The sequence below is a fragment of the Coffea arabica genome, chromosome 4c (assembly GCF_036785885.1).
Source record: "Coffea arabica cultivar ET-39 chromosome 4c, Coffea Arabica ET-39 HiFi, whole genome shotgun sequence".
Taxonomy (NCBI): domain Eukaryota; kingdom Viridiplantae; phylum Streptophyta; class Magnoliopsida; order Gentianales; family Rubiaceae; genus Coffea; species Coffea arabica.
In genome coordinates this window covers 304,240-328,712 of record NC_092316.1, presented here as the reverse complement: position 1 = coordinate 328,712, position 24,473 = coordinate 304,240, and the positions used below count along the sequence as shown (strand labels likewise).

Sequence of the window (24,473 nt, the reverse complement as noted above, 5' to 3'; positions counted from 1 at the left end):
TGTCGGACCACCCCAATAAAGCGAAACAAGAGGTCAATTCTGCTGCAACTGTGACACGGTTGATAAATCTGGAGGATCAATTGACAGAAGTTAAAGCAATGAACACAAAAAGTGTGACAAAGTTGGAGGAAAAGTTTGGATGGGTGTTGGCGGGCCAAGGAATAACAGTCGCTGTCATTAGCTTCATTGCTTGATTCACAACCAAGCCATGAAAATTTTGGTATTATCGAGATTCTACGTAAACTACTGTTTTTAACTTTGACAACTCATATATTCTGCAACTCCGCAAACTTTGACAAGCAACTCCGCAAAATATGAGTTGTCAAAGTCAAAAACAGTAGTTTACGTAGAATCTCGATAATACCAAAATTTTCATGGCTTGGTTGTAAACCAAGCAATGAAGCTAATGACAGCGACTGTTATTCCTTGGCCCGCCAACACCCATCCAAACTTTTCCTCCAACTTTGCCACACTTTTTGTGTTCATTGCTTTAACTTCTGTCAATTGATCCTCCAGATTTATCAACCGTGTCACAGTTGCAGCAGAATTGACCTCTTGTTTCGCTTTATTGGGAAGGTCCGACATCCAGAATTTTAAAACATTGAATACGAGAGCACTAGAAAACAGATTGTGGGGACGCAAAAGGACTTCTTTCCTGTTTTGTGTAACATAGGCAAATACTTTCTTGAGTTTCCTTTTTGAAGTTGATACACTGCTCGGTCCACTCCAAGCCCAAGGATACCTGTAAACAAAAATCAATATAAAAAAAATTATTAATCTACAATATGAGTTGGTCTAAAGCATTTGACCAAAACAACAACTTACTCTATCCTGTTTGAAAGTCCTATGGACTTTAAACCAGGTCTCCCACTACCAATGGACACATGGCCTTTCATCCTGAACCAAAAAGAACACAGAAACAACAAAAGTAAGACATCAACCAACGCAAGAAGGATGCACTAACCTCAATACTAACAGCACTATGAATTTTATAACCGTAATTTGCATCAAACCAGAAAAAGGCACCCCAAGAATATTTGAAAACCAGATAGAATCGCAGAAACTATGTGAAAGCCTCGCACTTCCATTTTTTTTCCTCCCGTGTCACTTATCATCACAAGTTTCGAAACTAAATCTAAAAAGTATGGTATAACAATATAGTAAACCAAAAAGGCACCAATGGCCAAAACAACGGCGAATATCCAATCAGACACAAAAAGTCCTCCAACCTCTAGACTTGCAAAATGGTATATTCAAAATGTGCACTAAAAGAAAATTAAGAGATTCACAGAACTTAATCGGACGAAATGTGCACTAGTCAAGGTCAAGGAACTCGATTAATCCTATCTTTAAATCTAGACAAGCGAAGGAATACACACACACACACACACACACATACCCGGCATGATAGGGCCAAGCAGCGCTCGGAGGAGGAGAAATGACACCTGCAGCTCCTTTCTTTGCCATGGAAGCTGCCCTCATCAAGGCACCAGCAGACCAAAACCTCATCCTGGCAAGATTTTCCAAAGTATTGCGCCTGACAAACAAAAACGAAATAAAATTTGTGAATATGAAGACATCATCCGTGGCCGCTAGTCACCAGTCTAGTGGCTGAGTTTGTTCATGACAAACCAACTCATGAAATTCTTTTTCACAAATGACCACATGGATTCTCAAATCCTGAAGAGATTATAAAGCTAAAAGCTACCACGTGTACATACACAAGCACAAATGGACAGAGTCTGGCATTCGTCCATGAAAATAAGAAGCCATTCTCTTGTTTTACAACTGAAAAATCAATACGAAGCCAAAGAAGTTATCTTCAAACCTGAAGGAATGCGTTTTAAGGTATTCCTGTTCCAAGTATCTCATTCAAGTTATTTAAGTGAAAGGAGAAAGGATACTAAATTTAATGGTCTTCAGTTGTCGCAGCACCACCAAATAAATTAATCCTGCAACATGGTTGATTGTCACATGGTAATATGCTATCCTATGATGATGATGATGATGATCTTCACACAGGTCCTGAGTCAGTTGTGCATTTGAACCTAAAGATCAACACCTAAACAAGTTTTTCCACACTAAAACATTGCCAGCATAATTAGGTAACTTAAATTATGTAATTGGGCATGGTGCTTACCAATTCTACATATCCGTGCCTATTCTTGTGCCAATGTGCCTTGATTCCTTATACCCTTAAAAAAAACCTCTAATTGTCTCGGAGATAAAGGCACAAACAATGAGCTAACCTCATTAAAACACTCTAATTGTCTCCTAGACGGACACAAGCAACGGCCCAAAAGGGTATGAAATTTACGCAGGCCAAGGCACTTTTGGAACATGCTTAGAAATGAACAAAATATGCTAATCATCTAATGACAAAACAAGGAATGCAATGGAAATCATAACTAGTACATTCGTTTAAAAAAATTATCATCAGGTCTGCTGTCACAGTAACATCAACGTTTAGGTACCAATACCATCAGATATGTCAAACAAAGTTCAATCAAGACCAGAGCAGCATCAGTATAAGCATGGTGAACACAAATTCCTACAAATCACTTGCTCAGGTTTCAACCATAGGATCAGGACCTAAAGACTTTATTTGAGATCTGTTTGACTGACGAACAGTGTTGAAGAGACTGTCCTTAATGACCGATAACAATGCAACCAAAAAGTTTTTCAGAGTCAAGAAAAACAACAAAGTATTATATGCAGTAGTTACCCATTTAAAGTTAGATAGCTTCAGAGGAAGACCCGAGACATCAAATCATGAACATGCTCAACAGTTATCTTTGCACTATCACGAGTAACTTGCATACAATGAGAATACTTTTTAAACTAGCAAATGCCAATTACCAATGCAAGCACAACATTTAGACTCCCAATATACATAAAAAAAAATAATAATAATACCAATATGAACAAGAATTCTGTTTCAGACAAATTGTTCAACCAGCAAATGCTACCTTTTTGACGAAATGACAACAAAGTTCAACGTGCATCTCATACAAATGAAAAAAGTGTCTTATGCTAAATATTTGTTATTTGTTGCTCATCGAGAAAGACGTAAAACAAAGACTGGCAGAAAGATAAAAGAGACAATTAGTTTCTAAAATGCATGTGAGTCGTATTTCCTGGTAATGAAAATTTATACACCAACTCAGAAAGAGAAGCTAGCAGCAGATCCTTATAATCCCCTAAAGGACGAAGAACACCGCCCGGAAACTCAGTATCCATAGATATATAGGGGAAATCATCAACAATTTCCCTAACAATGCAAACTCATCCTCAAGGTTATCATTCCAAACTTCCCTTATATGAATTGAATCATGGCTGGGCAACACTGTCATTTTCTCATCAAATTTGCAGGAAATTGCTAAAACCCACAAAACCCAGTACAACAAACCGAAGACCCTAAATCTGTAAACATCAACAAAATAACAAATCCAAACAAGACCTTATCAACAAAATCGAACAGAGCCCAGAAAATAGAACCTCATAAAAATACAGAAATCAAGTTAAAATGAGGACTGGAACTGAAAAACATGCAACAAGAAATAGATCTGACCTTTTCGAACTTTGTATGGTTCAGAAGGGATGGATTCTTCCGGGTTGTGGGTTGATAAAAAAATTTGCGCAATTCTGAAAGTCTGGAGGCTCAACTTTGATTGATGAATTAAATTGAGGAATTTTAGGGACGAATGAGAGTTAGGTTTCAATTTTAAAAAAAGGAAGGCAAAATTGACTGGAAAATGGAAATGGGGCCTCAGAAATCCCCTTAGCTCTCACATTGTAAGAGCATTTTCCGAAGCGAAAGTTTTTTCAGGTAAATAGGAGAGCGGGAGAGAGCGGGAGCTTGATAGTAGTAGCACTAGCGAATGAAGAGACAGGGACGTGTGTCTGCCTAATATCCGTTCTTAGTCATCTCTTATCATTTTTTTATTTGATTTTTAAGTAAATGGGTATTAAATTAAAAAAAAAAGTAAATAGATATATATGTGATTTTTGCGGATATTTCATAAAAATTTATTTAATTTAATAATTTTATTTTGATCAACCATTTAAAATTACTGCTATAAATGAATAATTCAAATTCATTTAATTATATATATATTTTTAGAAAATAGCAATCCAAACTTTGTCTAAGTTTGTGCTATTTGTTTAATTTTTCCTATGTTTTGTTTACCCAATTAATTGGGTGAATTTTCAAAAGCTAAATGTTATTTCTTTCCAAATGTACTACCGTTGGTGGCCTGTGAAGTAACTGCGGCCCAGAACTTCAGCCATGCGTTCGTTTGACGAACGAAGACATGAAAATTAAGACAACAAATGTTTCATCAACTCTTAACAACTTTCATGGACATGTTTTGGCATAATTTGTATACTTTCCAGCAACTTTCAAACATCTGCACATTAAAACGGTGAATTCAAACTTTTTTATTTGCTTTGGAATTTGTTCAAATTTATTTTGGATGATATTTGTTGGTGTTTATCAATGGCATATCTGTTTTTATATTTTTCTTATAGGGCTGAAAATAATTCAATGGTATATGAATTCTGATTTAGGATGCATTATTTCTTCTTCTTCTTCTGGATTTTTTGGGTGCAGAATAGGTCGAGACGAAGTGACATACCAGTATTTAAAAAAAAAAAAAAATTAAGCAGGGGAAATGTAAGATTTTTTTTTTTTTTTTGAAATGAGGGAAATGTAAGATTTAAGAACCGAGAAGGATATAGAAGCATTAGAATTCGTAATCTCTAATTCTCGTAGTTTCAACTTTAGCCACTAAACTACAATATCACACAAAATTTTGGATAGCAAAAATTGTTGAAAGAACACTTGAAGAAGATCTCTCGTAATACTTTGGCAATCAAAACACCCCTACAGGTACCTTTTTTTTTGGGGGGGGGGGGGGGGGGGGGGGGGAGGGGGGGTTGTACTTGAATCACTTTGTTACCTAGGAAGCTGTTGAATTTTCATTTGTAAGATATTGCGCAATCGTCTTCTCACTTGCATAATTATTGTGCTGTTACAAAGACGTGATTTTTATGATAGTTCCTAGTTCCATCATATAACCTGTAACTATCTGAAGGATTGAGAAGTAGAAAGAACGGTCGCAAGAACGCCAGTCATGGTCTAGATCTTGCGTGACTTCATTCAGTTTTAGCTTCCCATGAAACTAAAACATTTTGTTCATCCATGTAGTTGTTCAAATCTGAGCTGACACAAGTAGCCATAGCTTCCGGTGAAACTAGAAGTGATAGTTTTAGCTGACATAAGTAATCATGACAGATAAACTAAACGCACTGCAATCATCTAGCGTAACCTAGCACATGAGCATGGATTTTGATTTGGAGGCCTCCATACTCGATAATTACGGGAGGAGCTATAACAACCAACAATCTATAATAACTCATTCTCCATCCTCCGATTGTCTCAATTATTTTCTTGCTAGAATCTGCAAGTGATGCTAAGGGAACATGCCTTAATATGTAAAATATAATGCTGTACCAATGAACAGGCTGCATAACATTTATATTGAATTTTAAAAATTAAAAAAAAAATAAAAAATCCCATCCCGCACCAGGAATAGTTTTTCTTTTGTCAATTTTGGCCCCTGTATCGCATTTGAGATTCCAATAAAAAGTATTTCTTGTCAAAATTTTACGTGGCCCTAGGCTGTGTCTTAAACAGCCAGGCTCTTCTAATGTTAGCCTATAACGGGTCCAACGCAAAATACAATACCAAACATAATAAATCATCTTTCCTCGTTCTTGTCCATGGCAATGATTTTGCGCGATGCGTCAGAATGGTAACGAATGCATAGTACTGATGGAATTCCTCCTCTAAGATTCAGACCATACCGGTGCTGAAATACTCTTAATAGATACACAACAAATACGATATTATCTCATTCATTCAGGGAACGAGAATGAACACAAGTTAAAGGGAGACTCCACAGAAATCTGCAGCAAAAACCATGTCCAACCTCTCGGATGTAGACAAATACAAGCTACTTCAAAAAATACCTGAATCATGCAAACCAAACACAAACATGACCTTTTGACAAACTTAAAAATGGTAATAAATCATCACATAACATGACCTTTTGACGAACTTAAAAATGGTAATGAATCATATCACATAGTTATCTTTAAGCAAATTATGAAGCTGCGTTATAGGGCAACACCACCACAGAAGCTACTTTGAAGGCACCTCAACCATGCAAACAAACACAAACACCACCTTATGAGAAACTTAAAATAGAATTAAACCATCACGCAGATACCTTTGAGCAAATCATGAAGCTGCCTAGTAGGGCAAGAAAGAATGCCAATACCAGCATATCAAACACTTAGACATCCACCTGGCAAGCCTAAGATGTGCATATTGATATGATACAAATTGAAGTATCATGTCATGCATAAATTCATTGAATTAGCTAGTGTATGTTTGCATGTTCTTGTGGAGTAAAAGTACCAAACACCAAAGGGAAGTCTGACACACATTAAAGGATCATGTCAAGCACTAATCACTCACTTTCTCCATCAAAAGCCCGGCTGAAGGTCTGAAGGAAAAGCTCTTTCACTCCCATCAAACACAAGACATAAGTGATGTATTAAACTAATAAACAATAACTGAAACAACCCCAAAGACTGTATGCTGAGGCTAGCCTATTGAGCTAACAACCATAAATTGCACCAAAAGAATGAGAGCGTCTGAGGGTTAACTGGTACACCTTGTCTATATATCAGGAAAAAACCAAGAGAGTAGGACATGAATAATACACAATAAGTCGGATAGTAGACTGGAGATTTTTCCCAGAAACAGTGCTACTGACTCAAATAAAAGAGAAAAGAAAAAAAGGTGTTACATACCAAACCTTGAAACAAATAGCATACTCATCAAATACTACAAACCTTTACTTGTTCAATTCCTCCGCAACGCGTTCGAGAGCCAACCTATCAACATTCATCAACTAAAATCAGTCATCCCGTAAGGAACACATATATCAAATTATTTTCTCTTATTTATTTGGGGTTTGGGCATAGGAGGGAGAAGATATGGCTGCAAAATAAAATTCAAATCATAAGCATCTCATCTTTACAATATGATGTAGCATGAAAAGAAAATATAATCTTCAGCCATCTGTTTCCCCAGATTCTTTAGGAATTTCTTCATAAGGGTTTCGTACTCCTGAACACAGATGATTATGCTGTTGATAGAAGTTTTTGTTGAAATTTTTTTGAAGTTTTGGACTTCATATCTCACCAACAAAAGAGGAGGAGAAATACAAACTAACAACTAAAGATGAGATGTTTTACTAATGAAAAGAAAGAAAGGGAATTCAAATAATTATGGTCTTTGGATATGTAATTTAGTTATTTATGCCTTTTTTCTGTTTTGTCAGAAAACTAAGGGTTTCTATGAATTTGCCATATTTTCACAAACAAGTTTTTCAATAAACTGTCCGTTTGGATTAGCTGTTTTTGGGGTTGTTTTTCAAAAACAGCACTGTAGCATTTCGTTTTTCAAATACAAGTCCGTTTGGATTAGTTATTTTTGGGGTTGTTTTTCAAAAACTATATGAAAAACTTTTATTGTAGATGTTTTATGGATTATTTTTAGATGTATTTTTAAAACATATTTTCAAGTATTTTTATAATTTATAATTTTTATATTTTTATAACAATATATATTTATGCATTTATAATACATTTATAAATATTTATAAATAAATATATTTATATATTTATATAAAAATGTATAAATTATAAATGAATATCATATAAATGAATATCATATAAATGTATAAATTATAAATGAATATCATATAAATGTATAAATTATAATTTCCAATTTTTATATTATTATATTTATATACATTTATGCATTTATAATACATTTATAAATAAAAATAATTTATATATTTATAAATAATATAAATGTATTATATTATATATGATACATAATATAAATACATTTATAAATATATAAATTATAAATGAATATCATATAAATGTATAAATTATAAATTATAATGTATATATTTTTATATTTATATACATTTATGCATTTATAATACATTTATAAATATTTATAGATAAATATATTTATATATTTATATAAATATATGTAAATGTATTATATTATATATAATACATAATATAAATATTTTTATAAATGTGTAAATGAATATTATATAAATGTATAAATTATAAATTTTATATTTATTTATAAATATATTTATATATTTTTGTAAATACCTTTATAAATATTTATAAATTAATATTTATATATATTTATAAATAAATATTTATATATATATTTATAAATGAATATTTATATATATTTATAAATAAATATTTACATATATTTATAAATGAATATTTACATATATTTATAAATCAATATTTATATATATTTATAAATGAATATTTATATATATTTATAAATGAATATTGACATATATTTATAAATAAATATTGACATATATTTATAAATAAATATTTACATATATTTATAAATAAATATTTATATATATTTATAAATAAATATATAAATGTATATTATTATAAATATATAAATTATAAGTGAATATTATTTAAATGTATAAATTATAAATTATAAATTATAATTTTTATATTTATATATTTATATACATTTATGTATTTATAATACATTTATATATATATTTATAAATAAATGCATTTATGTATTTATAAATGCATTTATATTATATATAATACATAATATAAATATATTTATAAATGTATAAATGTATGTTATTATAAATGTGTATAAATTATAAATGTATAAATTAATATATTATAAATATATATTAATATTATGTATAGGTGTATTAATATAATAAATATAAATGTATAAAGGTATTAATATCATGTATAAATGTATAATTAATATTATGTATATTAATATAAATGTATAAATGTATAATATTATATATAATACATAATATAAATGTATATTATAAATATACATAAACATATATATTATGTATATATTAAATATATAATTTTTAATATTTAATATTCATAAATTTGTATAATTACATATTTATATTATATATAATTTATATAATACATAATATTTGTATAAATATATTATAGAAATATAAAAATATATTTTATATAAAATAAAATATAAATTAATATAATATATATATCCTATACATAATTGAAATATACAAATTGAAATAAACATATTAAATATGTATTTGGAGTTGTTTTTGATATATTGTTTGGATATAGTGTTTTTGGAGTTGTTTTTGAAATACACATTACTGTAGCATTTGGAATGTGAAAAACAGTTTTTCAAAAACAGACCCAAAAACAATGAATCCAAACAAACCTATAATAACACATTTCCAAAAACACCTAATCCATACAAATCTCATATACGATTAATAAAATAAATAAATAAATAAATAAACCTTCCACCTCTATCTTCTTCTACCCATTACTACCACACACCATCACCGTCCACTATTCCTCCCTTACTCCACAGCCATCGCTGCCCCTCCCCCTCTCCTCTCTCTCCTTTCTCCTCTCTTTCCTTTCTCCTCCCTTTTTCTCTTTCTTTTCCTTTCCCCTACCTACCTCCTCGACCCTCCACCCCTCTTTCCCTCTCTCAAGTCGCACCAACACGAACCAGAGTAACCCCTCATCCCCCACTTCCCACATCTTTGGTTGCAATCGGTGAGACCAAATCTGGTCACGCTGGTCACCACTAGAGAAAAAAGGAAAGAAAGGGGGTCACTTTCTAGTTCGCGCCCCCTTCCCAACCCACCTCCTCAACTAGGGTTATAAACGAATTGAATCAAATCGAGTTTTTATTTAATCAAGTTGAGCCTTGATTTAATTTTATCAAATTTGAACTCGAACTCAACAAACTATCAATCTAAAGCTCGAGGTCGAAAAAATAAAAAATAATTATTTCATTTTTTAAAAAATGAATAAAATAATTTTTCTTAATAAATAATTAAAAATTAAGAATATATATGTAATTTTATTATTAAAATAATAAATAAAATATATATATATATATATATATATATATATATATATATATATATATATACACTCGAGTTCACGAGTTGGCTTGCGAGTTAACAAGTTTAATATTTTGACATCGAGTTCGAACTCGAGTTTAATTTGACCAATGCGATCTCAATATTGATCGAATTCGAGACGAATTTTGATTCGAACGGCTCGATTTGTTTGTTACCCTACCTTCAACCTTTCACCCCTCCCTCCCTCCCTCCCTCCCTCTATTTGGTTGCACCGACATGAACCAGAGTAGCCCCTTATCCCCTACCTTCCCCTCTTTGGTCGCGACCAGTGAGACCAAATCTGGTCATACTGGTCACCACCAGAGACCGGAGAGGGGAAGGAGGGAAGGGGGTCACTTTCTAGTTCGCACTGGTGCAACCAGAGAGAGAGAGAGGGGGGTTGATGGGGGAGTAGGGGGGAGAGGAAAAGGAAAAGGGAGGGGGGAGGAAGAGAGAGGAAAGAGGAGGGAGAAAAAGGGTGAGGGGTGATGGTGGTGGTGGAGGGAGGAGGGAAGGGTGGTGGTTGGTGAAATTTTTTTTTTTTGAATTTTGAAAAAATATCCCACTAAAATTTTAAATTCTAAAAATACTCCAAAATACACCCCCAAAACACCTATGGAAAGTTTTGCTACAATAAAAGTTTTTTTTTAAATGCTGGAATTCGTAAATCTATATTCTTCACTTTTCGCTCTTGTTATCGAATTATTCTGGCTCACAAGGAAGTCTGTTTTTGTTCCATATCTCTATATATATTTTTTAGGCACACAAAACATGTTGCGTTGAGTGTATGTAACCAGAAATATGCCTCTAGCTTTCAAGTATCATTAAACATGTTTGGCTTCATCTGGGATTTTAAAGTGAAAATTTTCTTGCAGGATCCAATTTGGCCAACAATTATATTGTAGATGTGATCGTGGTGGATGCTGGCGAGGTGTCTTTTGATTTTGTTTTTGTTTGGGTTGTTCATCGTTATTCTCTTCCTTCTGATGTAGTTATGGCTGTTCAATTTATGGTCTATTAGTATGTACCAGTTTTTTGTATCAGATTTTTCATTATTGTCCTGTTCAATAACTGCATTTGTATCTGGTCTTGGTCCGCATACGCTGATGGTTTAAATTTCAATATTTTTGGTTTTCTGTTTGCTCTTTGATAGTTTTCATGTGCAATGTCTGAACCCCAAATTTCGCATAGCTTTTTCTAGATGGTTCAGTCACGAGACTTGTAGGAGTTGTGTGTTGGCACTGAGCACATAGGTTTTAGTCTTGGTACCAGGAAAAAGGCTAGGGAGGGCTGAGAGGTTAAGTTTTTTTAAAGATTAGGGATAATTTCAGAAACCTCCCCTGAGGTTTCTGACATTTACACTCACCTCCCCTGTAGTTTGAACAATTACACTAACCTCCCCTGAGGTTACTAATCCTTTACAAATTCAGTCCAAATGATTAAAATATTGTTTTATAGAGTAAAATTAAAATTTTGTACCTGATTTGCCCTTTGTGCTACGTGTCCAATGAATGACAAAGTATTACAAATTAATTAATAATTAATAAACTTTAAGGAGCGTAATTTATAGGCAAATACGTATTACTTATTTAAAGTACCAGTTCTTTACAGGTATTTTATTTTCAAATATTTACTTTATGATAAATATATTAACGTTTGTGATTAAAAATTAAAAGTGTTACAGTAATATTCTCGCAAAAAGAAAATCAGTAAGTTATCTATTTAATATAAATTCAAACATAAATAAAGCAACCCAACATATTAAAAAAAAATATCCCCTGAAAACTGAATTAGGGAAATAAGTAGCAAAAGTCATCCAAAATATACCTTCTCAGCAAGAATGCGGTCACCTACATCAAGAGTGGGGTACATAGAAGTCGAGGGAATTGATCTTGGCTCAGCTAAAGATGATCAGAACAGAATGCTAACGCTCAAAGCAGTAAAAGCAGCCTTAGCATTATCGGAACAGACATTTAACAGTTTCGACAACCAACTGCTTCTAGAAAGCTTTAAATCCTCGGACATAGCCTTTGATGAAGCAGCCGCCACTGCAGCAACAGTACTCTTCTCCACAATAGGCCCTTGCTTCCCGGTATTACTAGACTTATCCGCCGTAGCAGCAGTTCCCCCTTTATCTACCAAACTCCCCGCCTTCCCAATACTGGGTTGGCTACTGGGCAACCACTTAGATCCCTGTAAGAAGGGGATGATGGAAGCCAGCTTAACCGGTGAAATCCCAAAAACACCCGTAAAAGAAGAAACGATCGACGATGAAGAAGACGAAGAGGAGGATGTAGAAATCGTATTTTTTTACTTTCAAAAAAACCCCTGCCTCGCCGTTGGTTTCTGTACAGATACATGTGTTTTGGATAGCGACGCCGTATAAGTCCTCAATTGGCATAAGAATTTTAGTTAAGGGACTTAATTTGTGCGATAAAATGTTGAGGGACCAAATCGACTTTAGTAAAATAGTTTGAGGACTAAATTGACGATTTTCCCTAAAAGTAAGTGTTGAAGCTTTTAAGAATTGAGAAAAGAGCAGTAAAAGCTGATGATAGATAACCTGATAGAAGAAAGTCAACAATGGTTTTAAATTAGGATTGACAAAGCATATGCACTGTGCATCTGGCATTTCTTTTTTTGGAACATAAAAGCATCTTGGAAATTGTAGTGGTTTTTTCTCTTGTTTTGGGAATCAAAGTTCAAGAGTGGTTTATCCATGAGCATTTCATGTTATTATCTACTAGATAAAATATACCCATGAGCATGTTCATGGAATTAATGTGGTGAATCAGTTTAAGATATCTTTCTTTTTGTGCGCATGCATGTGTGTGTGTGTGTGTTCTTTTGGGAGTTATTGCTATATGCTTATCATTGTTGTATGTCATTCCGCTTGTAGGGCGTGGGCGAGAAGATTCAGTATTATTTTCAAGTCCATCGAAGATTTCCATCACAATTCAGAGGTCATTCTTGTCTCTGTGTGATTTTGTCAGCACAAGGTGCCATATCCGGTCCTAGAATGAACATGCGAGGAGCACAAGTCATTTTTGAGGTTGTATCTTTTTGCTTTCTCTCAATTTTGCAATTGCTTTGCTTGTTATTGTGTGACTGTTGAATCTCAGGCTAAATATCAGCAGTGATGTTATGATAACAGCTTTGCTTGTTGTTGTGTGACAGTTGAATCTCAGGCTAAATATCAGCAGTGATGTTATAATAACATCTATGCAATAGGGAATGGTAATTTGATTGCCCCTAGAGGGTGTCACTTAGTAACACGTGGTAACAATTTTAAGCTTGATCTTTACATACATACATACATACATACATACATACATGTATGTATGTATGACATGTATGTATGTATAAAATATAACTGAAGGATGCTTGAGGTTGGAAAACTTCGGCCTCTCTGTCAGAAGGATAATGTTGTTCAGGCTGAAATTTGGGGAAAAAATTGTAGTGAAGGACCCTCTTTACATGTAATTTCATATTTAGTTGGAACCCTTCAGTTTGTAGAAGAAGCCTGATCTTTTGATCAGGAAAGGTGGGAAAAATCGGCTTTCGTTTTGAAATTTCGCCTGATTGTATTGGGCTCGAAAAATGGACGCATTCATGATTTCAGGACCTCAGGTTGATATCTTAGACACTGCTATCTCTAAATGCACCTCAGCTTGGTATAATTGTTGGAGTAGTTCTGACCTTTGGTTATTGCTGTTGCTCAACTGCTTGATATTTCTTTCAGTCCATATACATATCTATATGCAAGCATACTAGTGGTGAAGATTCATTCAGAAGCTCACATGTGCAGGGACTATATGAGATAGTTCGTCTCTCAGGCTTCTTCTTCGTTTCTAACAACGGCCAGGTGCAGCTGTCGGACAGTTTGAAATTGACCTTTCGTGATCCAGATGGTGGGGTTTTCGGTGGCCCTGTGATTGGTTCGCTGATTGCTGCCACACCTCTTCAGGTTCAAACTTTCCATTTCTAGTTCCATCTTCTGTTCGTGATGTTTTGAGTCTCAGGTTAAGAAGAAAGCCGATCTCTTTTGTGTACGTACTGTTATCTGTTGAATACAACTTCTGCAAAGATTGTCCTTTCCGTTTGTCTTCCGTGTTCACTTCATCGTTTAGATACTTGGTGTGAGGTCCTGTTCTTGTCCATTAGCCTATAGTACTCACTCACTCCTGTATTCTTAAAGTACATAGCTGATCCATTTGTTTGCCAGCTTTGTTTAATCAGATTCATCTGTAATTTGACTTCACTTTTCAATTCTCTGCCTTCCCATGTCATAGGAGGCATAGAGAGCTTCTGAACCTGAAGTTACATTGCTCATCTCCCTTGTGATTCTCTCTCCTCATTTGCCAGGAAATGATGTACTCGACTCGTGGAATTTCTACTTCATAGTTTCTTGAATTTGTGTCGGCTTATCTCATGTTTGTAAGTGTCTTGGTTATGTGTCAGCATAGGAGGCTTGGTTTAACAAGAAGTATTTTTGTACTTGCGTGGTTCTATTGCAGGTTGCAGTGCTTACCTTCATCCATGATGCATGAAGAACAGAGATAAGAATCGGCAAAGCCGCCCAATGATCTGGCCTTTTCATTATTGGCTCTGGTTATGTTTTTCGGACGAGGGAATTAGTTTCGGGTGTCTCTTTGTTTGATGGATGTTTTCATGCATTTCAGGCTTGTAGACTTGGCAGCATGCATTTTTGCGGCTTACTTTCCTCATGTTCTGTCTGGGTTTGGACGCATGAACGTGAAACTACAGAAAAATGATTTTCATAAGCGTGGGTATTGTTGTTTAGATGAAAATCTTTTGCATCAGCTGCTGTCATTTCTAAATGCAAAGGAAGATCACTATTAAAAGGGTTACACCTTGAATAAAGAAAATGAATCCAACACGGGAACAAAGAAAAAAAAAGGTGTGAAGCCTGCGTATTTTGACATGCTACTCGAAAATAACACTAGGCATGATATTATTGGGACTCCCCAGGGAAAGTTAGCCCTATCAGTTCGTTCACCAGACAATGCAGCGATTATAGACAGACATAGCAGAGCAAGTAAATGAGGCACAACAGCGAGGCATATGGCAGGCAACTTCCGTCAACTTGGTCCTGTAACCTCCTAACAAACCGATCGCCCACAAATGCCTTCCCATGAATCGCTCATTCTTTTGAGTATTAAACACAAAACAATGAGGAATCGCGGCCATTCGCCAAAGTAACGTATGCTGTGTTCAATTCATAGTACAGTAAAATTTTGTAGTCATATTAAGCAACTAACGAAAATGACGAACAAAAGTAGATGGTAGGTATAAGTAGAAACATCATCGGTGCGTCAGTAAAACTCCAGAGTCGGTCATACAAAATGTCTCTCCATTCCTACACAAGCAAGACAGCATTTATACAACCATCATTCTCAGGATTATTTGTCACTTGAGCATACTTTCCTGCATTGAAAACACAAATGACAATAAGAACACACAACTAAAAACTGAAATGAAGGGCCCCTCCTAGTTTCCGAGACAAAAATGAAAGCACAATCTTACCCCAAACAACTTTTCCTGCAGGAGTTACAAGACCTAATTCACTGACATTCACCTGATATTCAAGTCAGAATACATTAGCAATTATACATCACTCAACCTGAAAGACTATATATTTATGCAACATCAGATTTAGATGTGTACCTCAATTATAGTTCCCTTGGTTACAACACCAAGAGATGTATACATTGGACCATTGGGATTTTTCTTCACTCCAATAATTTCAAGATTGAAGGTACATTTAAGTTCAGGATGAGTCACGTGAGCCTTGGTGAACCTTAAACCGGTTGGTCGGATGAACCGCTCATATTTGGGTGGCTTCCTTGTAAAACTTGGACCCACAAAAGTCGCTTTAGTGATCATCCTCTTCCACTGCTTTGCTGTGAATAAACCCCAAAAAAAAAAAAAACAGCACGCCAGTAAACAAAATTTCACTGTTGACTCACGCAATGCACATTTGAACATACACAAAGAACTAAATAACGCAAGCGACAGGTAAATTACTTACTTTTCCTTTTCCCAGATCTGATTACTCTGAACATCTCATCCTCAGCCACAGGGCGGACCTATATATCAAAGAACTAACAATGAGAAAGTTGATTAATTCAAGTATAAGAAATTCACAACCACATGACAACCAGGAACTTAGCAACCAGCAAAATGTCTCAGGAAAACTTGTGCTTCTACAAGGCCAACTTCCAAAAGCTCCCCCCTTTTTGCCTAAAATTTTAACTACTACAAAAATGTCAGGAGGCAACTGGATGATTCAAGTCGGGAGATGATTAAAGCAACAGAAACGTGGAAGGTAGGGGCAATTTTCCCAAAAAAACTTCCTTAAACAAAAAGGGGAGAACCTAGAATTTTTTTCCTTTAGAGAGAGAGAGGAAAACTCGAGCTAACTAAAGTGATATTGGCTCCCCAGATGGTATGGTTCTCAACAAAAGTGTAACTCCAACAGCCAAGACAAGTCCCATACAAGCCAATCACAAACATTGGGAACAGGGAAAAGAGGAAACCAGCAGGGAATTGATCTCCTTGGCAAAGTTCCCTTGGTTCATGTACAACTGAAGCCAGACATCCATCATTCTACTTAAAGATCCTAGGAAACATACCATCAATTAGACAGCTGCAACCCCCCCCCCCCAAAAAAAATAAATGAATGAAATTTTCTCTGATTTATGCATCATATCAGCTTTTAGACATTTCATACGTTGAGAACTTTACTAATTTTTGCTGTCAGGTTTTATCTGCCTTTGTGCTTTTATACACCCAAAATTTAGAAGCACGTAATGGCACGGGCCAAGAGTTTTCTGGGATTGGCAAACCGAGGATGAAGAGACAAGTGAGTAGAATAACAACGTAGCTTAGAGTAAGCCAAGTTACTGCAAGCTGTACATTATGGGATATGGACATGAAAATCAAACTGCCACAAATCCCGCCGGGGGGTGACATCATTTAATTCTTTCAGCGATTGCGAAAGACAGTGATATCCAAAATGCAAGGCAAGCCTAACAAACTGAGGCACCCACCTTGGGAAGAGGTACATCCCATTTTCCAGCTTTTTCTTTCCTCTTCTGCTTTATAGTGTTGCTGAGAACCTAACAAAAAGGAAGATAGATGAAAATCAGCAATCAGTTGTACGAACAATTTAAGCAAGAACTAGAGATTGGTAATGAAAAAAGGGTGCCTTGGCTCTAGTAGTAGATTCACGATCAAGTAGATAAGCAGGAACAGCTCCTTCATGGACATCGTCTTCAACCTGGCGCCGGGCTGATGACTCCTCATGCATAGCCAAACTGTCACACAGCAATGCAAAAGGAAAAGGTGTAAACCAAAAGCCCCATATTATCGACAGCTAATAAACTAATGACCATCTCATCTTAGGGTTCTATTAAAGTAAGCAAAGGGAAATGTTGCAACTGATACTGCGCCCAGCGTCAAAACGACTTGATTGTGATTAAGCTCTTGAACTTAACGAGTAGACATATAAAAGAAGAAAACAAAAGCCTAGAAAGATCTAACAAGTAAAAATATCCATATAGGAGGGGTGTAAATCCAATTGCAAGTTAGCATGAATAAATAGTGCAGATAACACAAAAAGGTGCTTACCAAAAAAAAGGAAAGAAAGATAATAAGAGTGAAAAGTGATGGAGAAGCATACGTTTTCTTCATGAGGGCTTTCTCGGCATATCGCTTCTTAGCAAACATCTTACCCTTAATACCCAGCGCCTGCCGAAAATGGAAAATGGAAGTGTGAAAAAAAGAGGAGAATTTCGCCATTGAGGAATTAGAAAAGCATAGAGGGAGGGACAGAAGAGAGGGGAAGAAAGAAGGGACCTTTTGGGCAAATTGGGAGCGCTTGTGAACTTCACGAGCTTCCTTCTTGCGTTTGCGCTGGAAGTGGTCATGGCGGTAGCCATTTCTCTTCCTGTGAAGCTCTATATAATCTCCCTGCGGCTGCACTCCCCGCCAGCACCCCCACCCCCAAATAACGTTTATTTGGTTAGGTTTACAGCAAATTCTAATGAATATATAATTTGTACCGTACAAAACAAACACAAATCATCATACTAAAAAAATCATACCATGATTGATTATTACTACTTCCGTTATTGTTGATACACTTGAAGAGAGAAAATGAACAAAGGCTTTGAGCTTTTCTGGTCGTCGTCGAACTCCGCCTCCTCAGGAGTCAGGGCTCCAGCTCCCCAGGACGACTATTACAGTGGAGTACTATCTCATCCAAACCCTAGAAACCTCTTTCCTTTTTGACTTTTTGGTTTTCCACCAACTTTGTTGGTTTGTGCCAAACACGTATCGGCCAGATGAGAAAGTGGAGGATTCCTCACCCGATGAGGTATGGACTTGTGAGATAGCCCAAAAAATGAATGATAGGACCACAACTATCGGTCGGCCCACCTTTTCCTTTATTCTCCTTTTTGTTATTGGGTACGTCAAATAATTTTTTTTTTTTTTAAATGTAAGCGGGAGGATTTAAACACAAACCTCTCGCTTATATTTCCTTCCCCATACCATCCAACTCATCACTCCGTATACTACATATGCAGTAACACATAGCAGCCCGAATGTCTTAGTGTTACTCATTTTTTGGAGGTCTAACACAAAATGCTCCCAAGTAATTAAGGGTGAGTAGAAAATCTTCGTAAAATTTACGGATTATTCTGTAAAGACTAACAATAAAAAATCCACTCTAACTTTTCGTTTACACGTACTATACATGGATTTATATTTTAATTCAAAAAAATACTATATACTTATTTATTGCAGCGCATGATATAGTATACGAAAAAAATTAAAAATTTCAAAAAAGTGTATGCTTAGCATATTCAAAAAAAAATTTATTTCGTGAGCACAAAATAGACTTTCTTAATTTCAACATCTTAAATAAATTGAAACCAAATTTTGTTTGCCTATTATCTATCAATATACGATAAGAATTTGAATAAAATAATTTTATTTATAATAATTTACATGATAATGCATTTGTAAACCTTTTTATGAATAGTCGATGAAAAATAGCATGTTATATCTATATATCAAAAATTATAATAAAAAATCATAAAATACAACAAATTCATTTTTCTTGATTTTAGAAAAAAAAAAAATCTCCCATTTTGTACCACTAATATTGTTTAGTGTTTATCAAACAGTGTTTTTCATATGCTCTAATATGGATTACAAAAAATCTTTGTAAGATATATTATTAGAGTTTTCAAATTTATTAAAACTATTACCCTTTTCGTCCATTCTTACCTGTCAACTGGCCATTTGCTACTTCTTATGACTTTCACACGATTCTACCATTGTGCCATCCTTTCTATCATTTTTTGTCATCTCTGTTATATTTCCATAATTCTTTTTTTTTCTTCCCTCCTCTCTTTGCACAACTTTGTTGTTTACTTTCCTTTTTTGACTTTTCTTGCCACTCTTTAAATCCTCACTATTCTCTTTTCCCCTGTCTCTAGCTTCCTATTATCGCCACTTAACTTCTTACCCCTTTCTCCTCATCATTCTTCCAAACCCTATTCCCCCACGGCCAACCTCCTTCATTTCCTTTTCCTCTACTTCTTTCTTGTTCTTTTACTTGCCAAATCAAAATAAAGTGATATCAAAGTTTTTCACTTGAGATATATTATGTTATAAACAATATATAGTTTTCTCTTATATACTTATAAGAATTACATACATACATGTGTATATAACATGCTCTATGTGTTGGGATTTTCTTTTTTGCATTAATTGTGATCAGTTTTTCTCATATATATTGGTCTGAAAGTCCTAATTTTTCCATTCTTTATTCAAAATATAACTTAATGCATTGTCATTGTTACATTATTATAAAGTGAATTTAGCAAGTACAATAAAAAAATGAAAATTAAATACAAAAGTATAAAAACACCAACTTTAGTTATTGTTCATATAAATTTTGAATTGAATAATTCAATTTTTCAAATGAGAAGTTGAATTCATATCCAACCCCAAAATTGAAGAGTTAAAATTTGAAATAAAAGAAAAAAATTCCATAACTTGCAATTTGGTTTTACACTTAAAATATACTTATATTTGTACTTTCAAAATAAAATTGAAAAGATAAAATTTGACGCAAAAGAAAATAATAACCTAGAATTTTGGTCTAATATTTTTACAATATAGTACTGGAATTTGAAAATGCAAACAAAAAACTGATAATATCTTATAGTACACTCAACTACCACAAAAAAAGATCTACATAAAAATGGCATAGCAGTTCCATATTTACATATGAAGAAAACAATAAAAGTACATAAAATAATCAATAATACCTACTGTTATTCTTAGCGTTTGGATTTTATACTCTTATTCAAATTTAATTAGGGTCAAATTTGGATAAGATATATAGAAATTAAGTAGATTCAGTTTAGGTCAAATGGTCTATATTTTTCCCTTAAGCCATATTGTTATTCTTTTTAATTTTGATAGAATTGCAGTTATTTTTTATTTTTTTTTGTCAAAAATAAAGATTTCAAACAAAAATTTCCATATCTAAAGGCTAGTAGTACTTTGTTTATTAGTCAGTGATTTCATAATTAAGGTTTCACGAATGGTATCATTCTTGATTTTTTTAATCCATGACTAGTGAATATTATTTTCTTTTTATTTTCTATATAATTTGCCCTCTTAGTTAGAATTATTAAGTTGAAAGGTAAAATAAATTTTTATTTTTTATTTTTTTACTTTTAGTAGGTTTGGTGATGTTTTCATTTTATTTAGCCTCACATTAATAGATTTTAAACCAAATCCTAATACAAGTGGAGCCACTTGTTACTTTTGAATTCAAAAGACATGAAAGGATATATAATAATTTTTAAAAAATCAAAATTCTATAAAAGAAATTAATAAAGAGTGGGAAGCATTTTGACTTAACCATACTAAAGCCCCCTTTTAAATTTATATAGATATAGATGCAACCATTAAAAAAGACTATTATGCCATTAGATAATTTATATTATGTTGGCAATTTTATTGTTTTACAATAAAAGATAAAATTTTCGTTCTAAATTTACCTTCCCATTAGAGGAAAAACCATCACGTGACAATTATGTGATAAGAAAAAATGTCATTTTCCATAATTTATCTGATATGTATGACAAAAATGCCATTTTGCACAATTTTTTCAGTAATTCATGCATAATTTAGTTTTCCTGTCATTACTCCTCTACATATTGCTTTTTTTATTTATAAAAAAGTGCATGTGCTTGTGGTTTTTGAGTTTCATGCTTGGTTTTCTCTTTTTGGTGTTATCTTGTAGTAATGTGGTTCTATATTCCCCTATTTACGAAGTGTTATTATCTTGTATTTTTTTGTTTTACCTTTCACTTATTTATGTCTACTTGTTAAATGAATTTTTTTCTTTTATAACTAGCAATGGTACATCTATTGGATGCAAAAAAATAAAAATAAAAATCTTGCAGTGCTTCTTTATCCTCTTTTTATGGTTCACTTTTGTACCTATTTTTATGGGCACTTCACTGATAAATTGGATTTTGTGAAATTTTTAAATGTATTTTACTATTATTTTGTAATTTTGGATAGAAATTTGTTTTTATGTAGCAAAGCAGCAATGAGAGTGGAACGGTTTTTATTTAGCAGAGAAAAGCAGCATCAGTATAAAATGAAGTCGCTTGGTACCAAAATTAATGGGAGAATTGTGTCCGCATAAAAAGTGTTTTGGTCAAATCATTCGGGGTACCACCGGTGCTAGTCATTAGAAGGTTTGTTTCTATTGTTTGGATAGAGTATTATTTGAAATAATTACTGTAATATTTTTTTGTGACTTCATATATGTGAGATAAAAAAATGATTAAAAATATAAAAGGTGGATTGAAAAATATATTTATGATGTAAACGAAATATTATTTAAAAAAATTTTACTATGCATACCGAGGTGATTTACTACTCATCCCTAATTTCAAGGAGGTATTTCGTATTTAAACATTTTCTTGAGGGAGGGCAATATGGTATATTGGTTGTTTTGCTTGTGCAGATAACTAGTAGTATTATACTATTATTTGTAGGCTAAAATCAAGTTTTCGGCTTTGAGCCTCAAGCTTTGGAGGCAGCCACCCTAAAGAAAAAAATATATTGGCGCCTCATTCTCATATACCAACCTAACTAGTATTAGACTTGTAAGTACTTAATTAGTGAGCTTTGCCAATTGGCATGCACTTGAGTCTTGGACTCTGGATGATGATCCACAAAGACTCAATTAACCATAGTGCTAGTAGTGGCCTAGCTGAGCAGTGTACCATCAAAGACTCAATTAACCATAGTGCTAGTAGTGGCCTAGCTGAGCAGTGTACCATCAATGTTCATTGGAAAAATTGCACAAATCGTCCCTTATATATTAATGATGTAAAAATTTAGTTCTTGAGAACGAAAACGATTATTTTTAGTCTATTACAAACAAAAAATGATCAATTTTTGTCCTTGTTAACTTTGCCATTTGAATTCTTGACGGACCTAGTCATGGGAATATCACGTGACCAACTTTTGAAGGCCAAAATGGACAAATCACTCAGATCTTGACCAAAATGTAGAGAATCAGGTGTTTTTTTCCTATCAAAGCACGGATTAGAAACAAAAAAAAAAGTTAGGGACCAAAGGTAAACCAAATCCTTTCAATCGAAACCAAACTCAATCGCAAATCCAGTAGCAAACAAAGATGACGAAACAAATCAGTGATCGAAGAAGATATACTTGATAATGAGTGTAGAGGACGACCATCGAATCCCGAATTATTGTAAGTATCTCTGAACCCTAGGGTACGGTGTTTGTCAATTGATTGAAGAATATGTTTTAATACAATGAATAAAGCAATAATAATCGTTATTAGCAGATGTAAAAAGTGTTATTATATTATTAGGGTTGCTGAAATGGTTTTTATACATGCTAGTAGCTGTGGTCCCTATTGTGTGTTGTCGTTTTTGGAAAAATATGTAGGGTGTCCTTGTGTGTTTGGTCCTTTTTCTGTATTTTGTTGGTTGATGATTGTCGCCTAAATGGTTGGCAAGTAATAGTAATCTATTTTCAATTAAGGTCCACTACGGAGACAAATTCATTGATTTGCCAACCAAAGAATATGTTAGGGGGCAAGTCAAGATTGTTGACTATTGTAATCCAGAAATGTGGTCAATTTGTACTTTAGATAGGGTAGCAGAAAAGTTAGGTTTTCCTGAATTTTTTGCAAGTTACTATTACTTAAGGCCGGGGAAGATGATGGAAGATGGTTAATTTATGTTATGTGTGAAGATATTACTCAAGATTTGGCCAGAAATAGAGTAAAATACGGGAGAGTTGATGTATTTGTTGTGCACCTTAAGTTGTACTCCATTAATGGTTGTGAACCTGATCCATATAAGGGAAGTACGGATAACGTTGCAAAAAACCAGCAAGGGTCTCCTAGTGTAGAAAAAATGGTGTTGACAAATATTCCAATTAGTAAAACTCAAGATGAAAGTGAAATTGTTGACAGAGATACTACTGATTTTAGAGCTACTGGGCACAAGAATGCAGCAGATCCAAGTCTAGAGAACTTGCATTGTACTGAAGAAACAGTGGAAACAAACTTGAACCTGAAGAATAAAAAGACAGGTGATCATAAAAGTGTAGCTGAATTAGGAGGGGAGAATATAACTTCATATGGCAATTCAAGAAAGGAAAAAACTGTGAAGTTGACAGTGCCAAGCAAAAAAGCACAAATAAAAATAGCAAATAAAAAAGCACCAACCAAAATAGCAAGTAAAAGAACATCAACCAAAGGAGCAACTTGGAAGCAAGGGACAAAGAAGAGAAGCAACAAGAACACATGAGCTGAAATTAAGGAGGAATTAAGTGAAGATAATGGGTTTATTGACAGTGATTATCAATTTAGTGATGAGGAGCATATAGTGCAACAAATCAGACAAAGAAAAGTTGAATGGAACAAAATTACGAGGAACAGTGAATCTACTAAGGGGACAAGCAGTCAACCTGAAAAGGTGGGAGCTGAATTTGATGAAGATGCTACTGAATCAGAAGATTTTGACAGTGCCTGTAATTTAGAAGAAGAGAAAATGCAGCCAAGGAAGAGAGTCAAGTATCCAAGGTTCAATCCTAATACAGACATGCAAGACTCCAAATTTGAGGTTGGTCAGACATTTACTTCCAAAAAACTGTTTATCGAGGCATGTAAGAGTCATGGGGTGGCTCATGGAAGAAAAATAAAGTTCAGCAAAAATGATACCAGGAGAGTTACAGAATATTGCAATGACTGCAGTTGAAAAGTTTTCACTGCAATTATGCCTGACAAAATGA

General features: G+C 33.9%; 2 protein-coding genes and 1 long non-coding RNA gene across 5 annotated transcripts; 1 reads left to right on the top strand and 2 right to left on the bottom strand.

Annotated features, from left to right (window-relative positions):
- Nucleotides 1-6,665: 6,665 nt before the first annotated feature.
- On the bottom strand, nucleotides 6,666-9,815 carry LOC140004867 (uncharacterized). The gene is made up of 2 exons (XR_011812697.1): nucleotides 9,377-9,815; nucleotides 6,666-7,471 (listed from the first exon to the last, which is right to left on the bottom strand). It is a non-coding gene; the product is annotated as an uncharacterized lncRNA (long non-coding RNA).
- Nucleotides 9,816-11,834: 2,019 nt separating this feature from the next.
- On the top strand, nucleotides 11,835-14,887 carry LOC113739598 (uncharacterized). Of its 3 annotated transcripts, none has more exons than XM_072045153.1 (4): nucleotides 11,835-12,168; nucleotides 12,976-13,128; nucleotides 13,885-14,043; nucleotides 14,594-14,887. In XM_072045153.1, the coding sequence occupies exons 1-4, from the start codon at nucleotides 11,917-11,919 to the stop codon at nucleotides 14,624-14,626; spliced, it is 597 nt and encodes a 198-aa protein (XP_071901254.1). In that variant the 5' UTR covers nucleotides 11,835-11,916; the 3' UTR covers nucleotides 14,627-14,887. The 3 variants fall into 3 exon arrangements, with proteins under 3 accessions (XP_071901254.1, XP_071901253.1, XP_027122666.2); XM_072045152.1 differs by having other exon boundaries at nucleotides 11,835-12,369; XM_027266865.2 differs by having other exon boundaries at nucleotides 11,835-12,378.
- A 339-nt stretch (nucleotides 14,888-15,226) lies between these two features.
- On the bottom strand, nucleotides 15,227-18,471 carry LOC113739597 (uncharacterized). The gene is made up of 9 exons (XM_027266864.2): nucleotides 18,206-18,471; nucleotides 17,958-18,077; nucleotides 17,782-17,849; nucleotides 17,308-17,416; nucleotides 17,150-17,218; nucleotides 16,129-16,186; nucleotides 15,765-16,000; nucleotides 15,624-15,675; nucleotides 15,227-15,524 (listed from the first exon to the last, which is right to left on the bottom strand). Exons 1-9 carry the CDS (start codon nucleotides 18,206-18,208, stop codon nucleotides 15,457-15,459), a joined length of 783 nt encoding a protein of 260 aa, XP_027122665.1. The 5' UTR covers nucleotides 18,209-18,471; the 3' UTR covers nucleotides 15,227-15,456.
- Nucleotides 18,472-24,473: the final 6,002 nt, after the last annotated feature.